General features: G+C 40.7%; 6 protein-coding genes across 6 annotated transcripts; 4 read left to right on the top strand and 2 right to left on the bottom strand.

The window, feature by feature from the left end:
• Positions 1–11: 11 nt before the first annotated feature.
• On the top strand, positions 12–1,535 carry VTP01DRAFT_246 (uncharacterized protein; the record flags this gene model as incomplete). Its single annotated transcript, XM_069380923.1, has 1 exon — positions 12–1,535. One exon carries the CDS (start codon positions 12–14, stop codon positions 1,533–1,535), a length of 1,524 nt encoding a protein of 507 aa, XP_069244666.1.
• Positions 1,536–1,678: 143 nt separating this feature from the next.
• On the bottom strand, positions 1,679–2,248 carry VTP01DRAFT_245 (uncharacterized protein; the record flags this gene model as incomplete). The annotated part of the gene is made up of 1 exon (XM_069380912.1): positions 1,679–2,248. The coding sequence occupies one exon, from the start codon at positions 2,246–2,248 to the stop codon at positions 1,679–1,681; it is 570 nt and encodes a 189-aa protein (XP_069244665.1).
• Positions 2,249–5,637: 3,389 nt separating this feature from the next.
• On the bottom strand, positions 5,638–6,677 carry VTP01DRAFT_244 (uncharacterized protein; the record flags this gene model as incomplete). Its single annotated transcript, XM_069380901.1, has 3 exons — positions 5,638–5,989; positions 6,109–6,278; positions 6,474–6,677. The coding sequence occupies 3 exons, from the start codon at positions 6,675–6,677 to the stop codon at positions 5,638–5,640; spliced, it is 726 nt and encodes a 241-aa protein (XP_069244664.1).
• A 1,338-nt stretch (positions 6,678–8,015) lies between these two features.
• VTP01DRAFT_243 (uncharacterized protein) lies at positions 8,016–9,679 on the top strand (the record flags this gene model as incomplete). Its single annotated transcript, XM_069380890.1, has 3 exons — positions 8,016–8,084; positions 8,145–9,242; positions 9,302–9,679. 3 exons carry the CDS (start codon positions 8,016–8,018, stop codon positions 9,677–9,679), a joined length of 1,545 nt encoding a protein of 514 aa, XP_069244663.1.
• Positions 9,680–9,979: 300 nt separating this feature from the next.
• Positions 9,980–10,715, top strand: VTP01DRAFT_242 (uncharacterized protein; the record flags this gene model as incomplete). Its single annotated transcript, XM_069380879.1, has 6 exons — positions 9,980–10,027; positions 10,084–10,114; positions 10,168–10,287; positions 10,355–10,436; positions 10,499–10,587; positions 10,651–10,715. The coding sequence occupies 6 exons, from the start codon at positions 9,980–9,982 to the stop codon at positions 10,713–10,715; spliced, it is 435 nt and encodes a 144-aa protein (XP_069244662.1).
• A 2,175-nt stretch (positions 10,716–12,890) lies between these two features.
• Positions 12,891–13,374, top strand: VTP01DRAFT_241 (uncharacterized protein; the record flags this gene model as incomplete). The annotated part of the gene is made up of 5 exons (XM_069380868.1): positions 12,891–12,923; positions 12,991–13,020; positions 13,078–13,169; positions 13,226–13,288; positions 13,353–13,374. The coding sequence occupies 5 exons, from the start codon at positions 12,891–12,893 to the stop codon at positions 13,372–13,374; spliced, it is 240 nt and encodes a 79-aa protein (XP_069244661.1).
• Between the last annotated feature and the right edge of the window lie 427 nt (positions 13,375–13,801).

Here is a 13,801-nt window from a genome sequence, read left to right as displayed (position 1 = left end):
TGTGCCTTGAAATGTTCTCTACTAGAAACCTATTATACAACCTCCCAAATGCAACTTGCAATTACTGTAAACTACAGTCTAGATTCTTTACAAATACGGTGACAGCGTATTCAAAGCGAGCACAATTGAGGAAGCCAAATTACTCCAGTTTGACGAAGCATCTCAAACCCGATGGTTTGACAGGACGAGAGAGACGAGATCTGTTACGTCAAAAAGCTCGCAAGACCAAATCAAAACCGCAAAAGGTACATGTGCCAGCCAAACGTCGGCTTGAAGATATCAAATCCGACATTAGTCCAATTGGTGGTACAACGAGTGTTCGAGAGTTATCAGCAAAGCTTGCAAGTCTTACGTTCGACGACCTCCAACTATCGCCCATTGTGAAATCTGCAGCGTATGAGGGCCAACTAAGTCATATTGAGAATCCTCGTCCAACGGAAATCCAGGCGCTAGCTATACCCAGAATACTTGCAGACTCGACTCCCAACATTGTATGCGCCGCAGAAACCGGATCTGGAAAGACATTGGCATATCTTTTACCGATCATACATGACCTCAAGACAGAAGAAGAGAATGGATTCCAAAGACGATTAGATCATCCGAGAGCTATTGTGTTGGTACCAACTCGTGAACTCACTTTGCAAGTATGCCAAACATGTAAATCCATGGCCCACATTGCCAAGTTCAGTGCCCTCGCTATCGACAGCAAGACTCGTCAAAGAGATCTAGCTAGAAGATTGGAAAAACCCGTGGATATCCTTATTTCCACACCAACGACGCTGCGCTCTTACATTGATGACAAGACATTGTCACTCGCCGACGTACAATCAATCGTTATCGATGAAGCGGATTCATTATTTGATTGCGGATGGGGGGATGATGTGAAATATCTCATTGAGAAAACTCGCTCTATTCGATCAAATATCAAGGAAGATACAAAGACAATCATCGTCACCGCAACGCTACCTAAATCCGTTAATCGTACTTTGGAAGATATGTTCGGCTCCAACATTGTTAAACTTACGACTCCATCTCTGCATCGAGCATTACCGAATCTCAAGCAATCATTTATTGATCTCTCCAAGTACAATGGCAACCGACAGATGGCACTGTTAGATGTGCTGAAGAAAAATCAGAAAGATGAGAAAACTTTGGTATTTTGCAATACCAGAAAGTCTGCAGAGCTGCTGCAAGACTGGCTCAAGGACAAAGATCTGCATGTGCTCTGGCTGCACAAAGACGTTGATAGGAAAGAAACGCTCGAGCTGTTTGCAGCACCTTGGACAAAGGAAAAAGGGATAGGAAACAATGTGTTGATAAGCACAGATCTTGCATCGAGAGGTCTGGATACGACATTCGTTGACCATGTTATTCTGTATGATTTTCCAAAGTCTGTTATTGACTACCTCCACCGCGTCGGACGAACGGCCAGAGCTGGCAAGACCGGTAAAGCTACTGTGCTGATCGGTAGCAAGGATCGTATGATGGCTGATCGCATACGCCGGTCAATCCGAGAAGGAAATATAATAACTTAGAAGTACTGTTTATTCTCCAAGCCCATGTACTGTACATTTGTGCCATCTTCATCATAAAAAAGAAACTTTCAATGGACAACGCTGTATGTGATGTATAGCTTTATTTCATATAAAATGAGAGCATGAAAGATATTGCGACCTTTTCATAACAAATATACGATTTCGATGGGGACAAATCCTTGTTCTTCTGTATCAATGTCCATTGCACTTGATTTCCGTTGCTTCCGCTGTTTTTTAGAGCGTTTTCGACGTTGATAGGATTTTTCAGGACTCGCTCTTTTGTTGCCTTTCACTGGGACCGGCTCCTCTTCTGGCGACCTGATATTGTCTTCTTGCTTTTCATCCACTTCTTCAATCTCTGCCGCGGTAGACGAATCCAAGATGTCAAAAGTTGCGCTAGGCGCAAAGAAACTGTCGTCGTCTAGAAATTCGATAAGTGATTTACGGAATAGGGAAGGAAACCAGTGATCCTCGAGCTCGTCGCCTTGCTCGCTTTCTTCGTCTGCTTCAAAATCGTCATTCTCCGTGTTGAAATAGTAATCGTCTAGATCGTCAAAGTCGAAATCACTGCCAATATCGCTATCGATATCAGTCGGCGTCAAAGCTGGCACGTCAAGGAAACCCTTGGACTCTGGATCGCTAAGTTCGTGTATAATGAGAGTGGTGGAGGAGCTAATGTGCAACTCTGTATCGAAAAGATCTGTCGTGCTCATTGTGTGCTAAAGCAAGCCGAGCTTGAAAAGATATGATGCACCCAGTCGGTTAATGCGAAATCGAAGAGAGCTATACCAAAAATGGTAACACGCGATTTTGCATGGTTGTCCATGGCAAACTTTTCATTTCTGTTGTGTTTCAGCAAGGTAACATCCAAAAATACACTCTTTCCACAAATTAATGTCGCCTCCCATAAAAATATAAATACAGATTTAAATGAACAAGAAAAATATTCCAATAATACTTTTGGTAGTTTCAGATCAATTATGGAAAAACAATTCAAAATGGCATGTTTATTGAAGAATATAAAAAATTTTCTGAAATGTATATATACTTATACAACCACAACATAAACTATGGCAAAATGAAAATTTTGAATTCCCAATTGAAAAAAGCAATGAATATAGATAATGAATATAGTGAAGAAGATATTATAAATGTAAATACTGATAGTGAAGATGATGTACCTAAATTTAATGAGAAAAAAAGAAAGCGAAAAAATACTAAAAAAGCAAAATATTCAAATTGGTAGAATTAGAGATGTAAAAAATAGAGAGTCATATAAAATAGAAAATATAATTAGCCATAAATTTAAAGACAATGATTATGTGTTTCTGGTTAAATGGAAAGGATACACTGAAAAATATAATAGCTGGATTAAAGCTGAAAATTCAATGAAACAGATATGCTGGAAGAATATATAAAAGTTAACAAAATACCATATATAAATTTTGAGCAAAGGCTTTTTTTTCTTTCTGCTGGACTTCTTAGGATGAGATTTCTTTATCTCTATATTTTGCATTGTATTTTTATATGTATCTGTAACACTTTCAACTTTTTTTGTGTCTTTTTTTAGGTATGTGCTTTTTGCTATGTTGACAGCATAAGAAATCTTTTTTACCATCCTCTAAATTAGTTCTAATTTTCTTACAACAGAAATATCCTTCTCGTTTACCTTTCTTGAACAAATGATTACATAAATTTTGGTTCATATTTCTTATAAATAAAGTAGTTACAACTTAACATGTTTTGAATTGTTTTTTCCATAGATTTTTCTATATGTTTAATTTTGGCTTCTTCTATATAAGGTTCAAGTATTTTGCGTAAATATTGGCAAACTTTGCATACATTTCCTCGTAACAGTTTTACGTTAAATGATATATTTTCGTTGAGAAAGACCATTTTGTAAGGACCTGCAGAATTCCTTTTAGTTTTTGAGGAGTTATTCTAAATATATAACAAAAATTCCTAAAAGTTAAAATCAGCAGTTTATACAAAATCAGTAATAGTTGATTATGCTCCTCTTGGGGAAGCGTGGATTTGACTTTTAAGTGTCCATACGTGTGAGTTTGGTCTGTATGCCCTCACGGCCTTTCGTCTGTTTGGCGCAACGTTCTGGGAACTGGAGTGCCGGCTGATCAGTGGTCCCGAATCCTTCTTCACGCCTGTCAAAAAAGCAAAGAACTAGAAAAGCACTTCCAGACAACGACGGTCATAGAAATCAAGAGTAGCCAGCTCAAGCCTTTCTCCTTTTATATACTGTTTTTGCATCATACTGCGATTCAGCAGCCAAAATGAACATAGAGTTGGTCATTTTTAAGTAAGGGTATGTTTTTTAAAAGGTACATACTTCTGGCTTAAGTTGACCAGCGTTCGTGATCTGTGTTTCCCATATCCGCTTTTGGGGCGCGTTCAAGGCCCAAGGCGAGCCATTTGTCTAGTTGGCGCGCGGCTGATCGCTACCAATAAAAAGTAGTTGGTGATACAGCTCTGAGTTTGGGCATCTTGACAACTAGTCCATAGTTATCTTAAAATATCGATATCTGTAGATATTGAATTATCCATAAGAGATTAAGTAATCAATAGATTTCGGCATGTTTGTTTTGATTTTCAAAAATCATTAGAGAGATTTATCAACAAAGTTCAGAGGTAATAAACTTTATGTCACTGATAATGTTTTAAAGAATTGAAAATATTAGTCGTAGATTGTGTGCAACATCAATCATCATTTACAATTTTATAGATTGAATATACAGCGTGTATTGCAAAAAAATACATTTTATTTTATTTTACTTTTTCGAAAAATTGAATTTTTGCTTAATTATAATATAACGATATCATCTCAATTATACTTCGAGTCAGGTCAGGTAATTTTGGTTGTGTTATCAAATCTTTTCTTTATTTGTCGAATATGTGTAGCATATAATGTGATTTAAGCTTTTTTTAATAAACTTCATCTTCTTGGATGAGGATACCATATAGCAAGAAAGTAACAAAGTAATGAGCAATGCTGGGTGGGAGACAACCAAAATTACCTGACTCTCGTGTAATGTAGTTTAATACTTCCCAAGTCGTATCTTACATAACGATATCACGATGGGATATTGTAAGTTTTAAAGATAAAACTATTAAAGCTGATATTGAATTTGATACTTTAATGTAATATCAGCAGCTAAAATGACTAACGATGTAAAGGATGAAATACTAAAGAATTAGAAACTAACGGCTTAAAACTTATTAAAGAAAAGGAAAAGTTTATATATAGAAATTATGCTGAAATGAAAGAGACAGAAATATGAAGCACGCAAAAAAAATTGTATATAAAATTTGTGATAAATATAATATAACATATGATACTACAGAAACTGTTGTAGAAAATGGTAGTACCATTTATAGTGGATCGAAATGGTTCACTAATTTGTGTAAAATTAAAAGACCTATGATTAATAAATCCGCTAATATAAGGCAAGCTATAAAAGATATAGAAGATGATAATATGATTATTATAAAGAAAGTTGATGGTAAATCTTACCAATCATAATGCATCACGCAAAAAATATTATATAAAATAAAAACTGAGATAAATTATAACACAACTGTAAGGTCCTCGAATTTGCAGTGCATACTGTACAAATTTCATTGAGCCATTGAAAATTGTACCAAAGCGCTTAATATTTACATTAAATCACGATAGCTTTATATTGGTGAATCCCAAAATTGAATTTTCAAACGCAAATCACTGGAAGACTGTACACCGAACAAGCTAAAAAAAGTGTGCCATCACTTTTTAGGTTTCGAGCCCATCCAGGAGAACTCCACGCTATTCTGGTGTAGCCATCTCACATGGAAATATGTGAGAAACATATCAAAGCTACTCTCTGTTACGACACGTATCTAAGCACTTATGGGAATGAGAATCAAAACCCTCAAAATCGCTCAATCTTAAGCCATTAGATGCTTCACTAATCCTGGTAATCAGTGTCTCTCTTTCCAAAAGCCTGTTCCGTTTAACTTTGCTCTTAACTACTGACCAGAACTGCTCGATCAGGTTGAGCTCAGGTGAGTACGATGGAAGATAAGCATACCGATATTTTCGAGACTTAATGTACTATTGAATATCCTCAGATTTGTGGATAGGGGCATTATCCATTACCAGATAATGGCCCTTCATGTGTGGATACTTATCCATCTCATCCATCGTAGCCTTCAGGAAGCTCAAATAATGTCCTGTTACAGTTCCTGTGCTTATAAGATCAACATGGCCTCCTCGTTTTCTTTTCTTGGCCGGGGGCTGTGGAAGTCTTAGACTGCATTTAATTAGACCTGAGGCAGAAATAGCGCCCAAGATAGTGGTCGTCTTGTGTACTGTGACTACTGCAGGTGAGCCTTTCTTTGACCAGGCCATGCTGCGCTTCATATTAATATGGAAGGCAGATTCATCAAGAAAGACACAGTTTTTCCTAAAGTTCATGTCAGTGGTCTCCCATCTGCGGACTCAGTCGAGGCGCTCTTGGATCTTGGCCTCGCTGTTCCTGTCCACAGGTTGGAACCGGGCTTTTTTAGTGTTAAGTTGCACTGCGTCCTTACGAATTCATAGAGAGTGCTCTTCGAGATTTTAAGTCCCTCAAACTTCTGAAGTAGTCGCTCCATTAGCTGTTCCAGGACAACTGAAGGGTTCTCATCAACATACTCTACGATGACCTTCTTATACTCCTCAGTGAGAATACGCGGGCGGCCGTTCTTTTTTCGCTTTTTAAAGATGCTGTCAGGGTCTTTTTCAAATTGTGTGGCCCGTCTCTGCGCTGTACGAACATGAATTCCCAACTGCTTCGCGGCAGCTTATGCACTCAGAACCTTCTCAAACACCAGTTTAAAACACCTCACTTTATCCTAGTCTGAGTAGAGTGTGTATCCTCGCTTGACAGTAGCTTCTCTCATGCGAACGTCTGCGTCCTTTGGTTCATCAGTCTGCATAGCAACGGGCTCACGCTCGCTCGCACGAGGCATATTGCACAAATACTGCGTGTGCAAGCTCACTGTTTCAAGAGCGTACGTCTCCTCGTCCACAAGATAATCCATGGGTTCAGGCCTCCCATATTCATCGACGACGTTGCCGTGCCCATCTTCATAGAAAAATTGGTTATCCATTTTGAAACGTGTGTGGTGTGAAATGGTAGGAAGAAGGAAAGCAAAAGTTAAGACGCTTACATACTTTATATAGTTCTTAGCGTTATGCGACATCTAATTTGTAAGCACACGACATCTATTTTCGGGAAATGCGACATCAATTCTTATGGGAGGCGACATTAATTTGTGGAAAGAGTGTAAAAAAGAACACTCGAGTCACCTTTGAGTTTCATTTAATTTTTTATATATGTTCTTAGGTGTAGTATATTGTAAGGGATTTTAATATGCTCTCTTTGGTTTTTGGATGAAACCTATGAGTAAATTCAGCGGGAAAACCATTGAAGTATTACTGCTAGGATATTTCGCTCATAATTAATTTGCACGTTAACATCGGCTGCCAAATATTCATGTGTTTCCCTCAAGCTAGGATGCAGGCAAATTTCTTCAATCTGCACATGTCACAGATTTATGTACGTTCGCTGGGAATCTTACAAGACTATGGGTAGCTTTGTGGTGTAACCATAACCGGCCAGGTAGTACAAGAAGTTAGAGCAAGACAGCAGCTCACTGCATGAAATTTAGGTACATGCGTACTACATATTTATCCGTTCTACATCTGCCTCCATGGTACATTTGTACTGTATTAGGGCTGTTTTGAACAAAATCATCGTACCTTTTATCCGTCTTTTTCCCAGATAGGAAAAAGATGATATCATCATCACTATGTCCATGGATCGCGTTAAGTGGAAATAAGAACATCTCGAAGGTACATTTTCCCTTTAAGCATATAATGAATTTGATTGATAGAGCTAACATTCGATAATGTCGATCACAAAATTGAGGAGTAGGCATAGATACTGATTCGACTCCCTAGCGCAGGACTACACAACAATAAACTACTATTTTACAAGCTAAACGGGGCTGTTGATTGATTATGCTCCGTAAAGTCCTCGCCCTTACACATCGAGTGAAGCCATGAAAACCGCACAAATGAAACACCTCAGATGCTCTTATTCCACTAACCGACACCCATGCTGTTGTAGAGAAGGTACAACCATGTGAAACTCTGCTTGTTACCCCATAGCGCAATCCGAACTGATTACGAAACTTGCCCGGATCGTTTCCCGAAAGGTGGCTGTAAGTGGCCATAGGGAGTAAATCCAAAGTGCAATGCAGGAGAAGAATGCTTCCAGTGACAGACATACACAGACCGAGTCCTTTTCCACACATCCTCCTTCCGTCTCCAAAAAACCCCTGGACATTCTAATACTTTTGACAGTACCATTGTACAAATAGCTTTTCAACACTTTCTCTCTCTCCCTCCTTCATCATTTGTCTTTGCCATTTTAATTGCATCTCATGCCGGACAGCGGACAAAGTCGCGATCTACATGCTGCTGTCGATGACACTTGTCGGATATCCACCGAGGTATGTTTAAACGTTGTAAAGTGGAGAACTTGGGCTTATACGTTGTGAATATCTTGTTAGATTATACACTCACTCGAAGCTGTCAAACACGACTGCTTGATAGCTCTTGATTCTCTGCTCAAGCATATTCTTGCTCAGACATCTCCAACTCCCGCTGCTGGTGCGCGACGCATGTCCGATGTCTCTATGGAGAGATTCCCACCCAGCTGCGACTTACTGAATTCAATTGCCCAAAATACGACAAGAATCAGCATGATTAGCTATGCAAAGAATACATCCTCAACAATGCATCGAAGCGACTCTTCCCCTGCCATAGTAACTATGTCCAATGTACATCACATGCTATCTTCGAATCAGCAAATATTTCTGTCGCTCGCAGACAGCAAAGATTACAGCCTATGCTGCGCGTTAGCTGCACTTTTAAGCAATGTGTATCGAATAATCGACTTCGCCGAAACATCTTTGGAACGTTGCCCACCACCCGCGAGTACCCAAGACAGCAACAGCGTTAATGACGATGACGCGGGCAGGAATCTTTATCAGCGTTTATGCAACCGTATGTCGATCATACGATACGAGCAAATGTCAATATTGAGCACGTCGTGCCTCTCTTCGCAAGGCTTGGCGGATCTGTGGGCCGAGACCGACCGGCTTATGGATGCTGTGTACACGCTGGCTTCGTCAAGTCACGGTACGCCTCCGCCATCCTATCACGAGCTATATGATCAAGAAGATGGTCGCAAGGGACATGTTCCAGCTTATGATCACACAGTCTCTACTGCATACAACGGAAAAACACAAAAGGATTTAGATACCCTGCTTTCGGCAATTGACCGTTTGGGAAAGGTCGCGCCTCGTCTGAATGATCAGCGAGCAGAAATAAGCGATCGGCAGGCAGGTGAGCTGGCCGCAGCTACACTTGGTAAAACTGTCGATAGACTCTCGCGAGGCCGCATGGAGGACCAGCGCGCCACACTTGCTTCCACTAAACTCAAGGAAGACATGCTATACGACTTAATGGCACAAATATACAACTTGGCATCTCGCACGTTTGATAACCAACGAGTATTCGTTGGATCCAGACTCCAAAGAAAGATGGATGAAGCAACTATTTTTGGCATAATGGACCGTTCCCAGCGCGGAAGAATGACCAGCCAGGTATATTTCCTCATTAAAACTGCTTTGCTGTATCATTATCCTTACGCTGTTCTTTTCAGGACTGGGCTGCTGGTGAAACGAGCTCTCTCCGCGAAATGTCTCGAATCACGGAGTTGCTTATCAAATCATTGCATCGACCCAAATTTATCAAGCAGCGCTTCCAGATATCTTACAAGAAGGAACGCGATATATTCATGGCTGAACTGTATTCCAAAGTCAATAGAATGCAAAGCCGACGTCTGGAAAACCAAGATGCTAAGAAAGGAGCTTACTGCATCGCATCTACGCCGTCGTACGAGCAGGAACAAGAAGATCAAGAGCAATTTTTTCAATGGCTACAAAGTATGCAGAGGTCTAGATTTGTAGACCAGCGTGCCAGTCTTCCAACCAATGTAGCTTGTCACTGGTCTAAACATGACATTGCTGCACGCTCTTAATCCAAATCATTATCTTATATCCCATCTCCATATATGTTAACAAAGAAAGTTGTAACTTTTACTATTGCATGAATTTTCTTTGTTAGTTATCCGAGTTATTCCCCCATAGCTGTAATTTGCACGGCTGCACGTATATGCTACTCGTATTCGATGGCAACAATGAAAACTGCGACAAGCGATAAAATATTTTTTTTGGAATCGTTGGCGTATCCCCAGACACCGCAGGGGTGGTACGCATATTATACGATCACGTTCCAGCAAGGAGCACGATCCCTTTGTTCCTTACTTCGATTTCTTACGATGTCAGCATTCGCACGTCGTGCCTGGAATTCACCTGCCCTTGCTAGAGTAAGTGTCACCACTGACAGTAAACAGATTACACCAGGAACTGACCTGAGGATCAGAGCTTCTCTACGACGCGAGCACGCTTGGATTGTAAGGACTCGAGCATATCGTATAAATCAAACGTTTAGCTTACGATTCCACAGTGAACAAGGTTCAGCTCATCGGCCGTGTTGGAGCAGACCCGACTGTTCATGAGTATGGGGAAGATAAGAAGGTTGTCAACTACACCGTTGCCACTTCAGAAACGCGTCCTGACAAAGAAGGTAAATTAACTCTGATATTTTCACGTCAATGCTGCGTACAATTGAAACTAATACAAATCGTTGTAAGGAAACTTGATCAAGAGAACTCAATGGCACCGTGTAACTTCTTGGAATTCGGCTCACTGGCTTCCCGCAAAGGTCAAGAAGGGGTAAACGCTGCAACAATTGTATAGCATACACGATAGGGAAAATAGGCTAACGCAAGCTACAGCGACCTAGTATACGTTGAAGGAACGCTTCGATACAGTGATTACACCGACCGTGAAGGAATCATGCGATCAAAAGCTGAAATCCATCAAAGTAAATTTTGTGATGCCTTCCATATTTAGCTCTCCTTTGATTGCTCATAATGAAATGTTTTAGGCACGTTCAAATTGCTGCGTCCCAGCGCTGGCGGACGCGACGAGCAGTATGAAGAAGAAGAATAAGATTCTGGAAACTATACGAATAAAATGCAATCCTCCATCATGCATTCGTAACATCTACATATCTGGCTATGTCCACAGAGAAGGTCTACTGTCCACTTTCCATGATGAACTATATATTTTGATGGAAACAAAACTTAACAATGAGACGAAATATGAGCGGAAAACAACCTGAACGATATTTCAAGTAGCACATTTAGTGTTTAAAGCTGATCACTTTTCCTCAGTCGAATCGTTCAAGAATTTGCAGATGAAGATAAGACAGTAGGTCGATGCATGTGCTGGCTTATTTTCTACTAGTCAATACGTACTGCTGCTTGCATTGCCGACAGCAGTGATGGAAATCTCATAGTTCATATGTCCTCCAGACCTACAAAAGCACATCCGCACCTCTTCATCGGCAGTCTGCAACTCCCTGACCCGTCAAGATCACTGCTTTGGATTGCGTCAGGGAATGTTATATCAATTGTAAGCGCTTCCATTCGGATGCGTCCACATACATAACACGAATCCTTTTATCGTCTAGTACCAAGACCATTTTCCCGGAGAATGGCGATGGCATCTAACAATTGGGGAGATCTGGCCATGTCTCGAAGCAGTTCTTGGATCGAACAATGCAGATAGCTATGGCGGGCTCAAATTCGACGATGTGGGAAGAAGCTGCGGGCCATGAAAGAAATCTCGGCCAGAACAGCATACAACTGACTACATCGTATATATACGCAAAAGGGCAAGATGGAGCTCTTACTTTTGGGAACATCCGGTCCCTTCGCAAGCAATGACAGAGTTTGCCACGTATACGATCATGTGAAAGGCACGTTTGCTGTTTTAAGCATGTATTATTGTTTGTTGCGACTTTACCACTGGGCTGTCCAGAATGTCCTACAAGATATCGAGATTTTTCGAAGATTAAAGGAGCTACGAGACCCCGAATGCTACAGAGCCCCTTACAAGTAAGGCTGAATTTGGATGCAACGATTGTAGTTTGTATTTTTACAGAACAATTCGGATCCGACTTCATACGGAAAATAGATCCAAAACGCGATGTGTAGATGATCGAGGAAGAACACTACACCTCGGGTCACAATACGCGTATAGGGAGCGCAATAGATTAGGGAATTGCCTATATAATTTCTGAAAATGTGCATCGTAACTTAATATTTGATGTTCAGATTCGAGCAACCCGATTACAATCGTACATCCCATTAAAATATGCAACCATCATTGCGAATGGGATGGACATCCTCTGGTATGTTTCGAAACTTTGAAGCAGTTTGCAGGTAGTCTTATTTGCGCTTTGAAATATTGGGGAAAGATGTACATGCTGCAATCAACATTCGAAGTACACCGGGGAGTACTGTATATGATATCTGGATGTGATATTCGCTGTTGAATACTTACCATTTGCGCCCAAGATTCATGATTATTAAGTCGCCTAATTCATTCTAGCTTTAAAAACCGAAATTTGCTATCATGTTGTCCATCTACCTCAGCAAGCACTTTGTAGGACTGGACGGGCACCATCAAGCATGGATTTTGAGGATGAAATTGGACGCTGAACTAATGATTACTATACGGCTACAGTTGCAATTATCTTTTTGCGACAGACTAAAGATCTGTCGAATTGAGCGGTGGCTCGGACTTTTCTCTGGTTCAACTTCACTCCCAGGTTCATCGTAAGTTATTGAACTCCGAATCCGGGAATAATAACTGTCTTGCTTAACGCAAACCCCTTTTTTTCAGCCCTTGACTGGTCCTCAAGTAGGAGGATCCATCCATCCATCCATCCATCCATTGGATACTTCATCGTTCGTTCGTTGGATGAATGCGTTTGGGTATGTATATTTTCTCTATTTTGTCTTGGATGTTTCTTTCTCGCAACATGGACACAGTGATGATAAATTATCCCAATCACTGAACATCAAGTGGTTTCATCCGTTTTGGATGGCCCGATGCACGTGATGGTTGTTCAATTGTTTTGATCATAGTTACTCTGAGATCCATGTCGAGAGAACACTCCAGTCATTACATTGTACGAACAGTGTTGCTAATTTTCGCGTTGAATAGATCGTCCTTGCTGTATGAAGGTACCATAGCTGCGTAGGAAGAACAAAGTAATAAAATGATCATTTTTTATTAATAGCGAAATGACGCCCAATTTCTCCTTTGGTTGCGATAATGAACAATTCGTGTTTGTGTCTTTTCTGCTTTGTGAGTGTGGGGGGTTGGGTTGCCGCCTTGTTTTCCTGTCGCTACGTGAATGTCAGACGACCCCTAGGACGATTGGGAATCTGCTGCTGATGCTGGAGTAAGCTTATTAAGAAAGCTTTCGGAAGATCGTTGCCCTCAATAAGAGCGAGTATAGCTTATAGATTATACAGCGCCAGTAAAAAAGGAGAAGGCAAAAAAGACACTTGTTGATCTAGAAAGTGAATACAAGCGAATCTGGGAAGAGGCGTATGTTGTGTACAGACAGAGTCAGACAATTCCGTTTGCACTTATAGGCATTGCAGAAACAGATATTCGACGCCGACGGTGGTCCGCATTGACTCGATCGCACGGAATACAAACCTGAGGTTAGGACGATCCTGCGCAGAGCTAGGCGGACTAAGTTAATATATATCATCATTTGCTATACAGATCAAGATACTTAAGCGAATAACTTCATCACCGGGAAAACCCAGGCCAGGAACTATTGCGAATACGCAGCCGAAGCTATCTCTAGAGGAACGCGAAAGGCAGTACAGAGCAGCTCGTGAGAAGATTTTTGGTAACACCAGTAAATCTAATAACGAATCATCCTAATTATCGTCGTGTTTGTGGACGGCATTAAAGACTTATCTAGTACTTTAGTATGGTTCTGTAATAACAAAGTCTTTCGCATTGTCAAAATAATCAACTGCATTTGCATAGCAACGCGCATCCGTGCATTCATCAATTTTTACCTGGACAGCGTGCAACCGGAGGGATGGAAGACGCTCACGATAGCCAGAACGATCTGCGAGCATTTCGAAATTACAGACTCTAAGCTAGATACGCCATTATCTATTCGGCTTTACAGGGATATAATGAGCAGTCGGATGTTTTAG

This window comes from Rhizomucor pusillus (genome assembly GCF_041956525.1).
Source record: "Rhizomucor pusillus strain CBS 183.67 unplaced genomic scaffold VTP01scaffold_1, whole genome shotgun sequence".
NCBI classification, from domain to species: Eukaryota; Fungi; Mucoromycota; class Mucoromycetes; order Mucorales; family Lichtheimiaceae; genus Rhizomucor; species Rhizomucor pusillus.
This window is presented reverse-complemented; position numbering and strand designations above follow the sequence as displayed.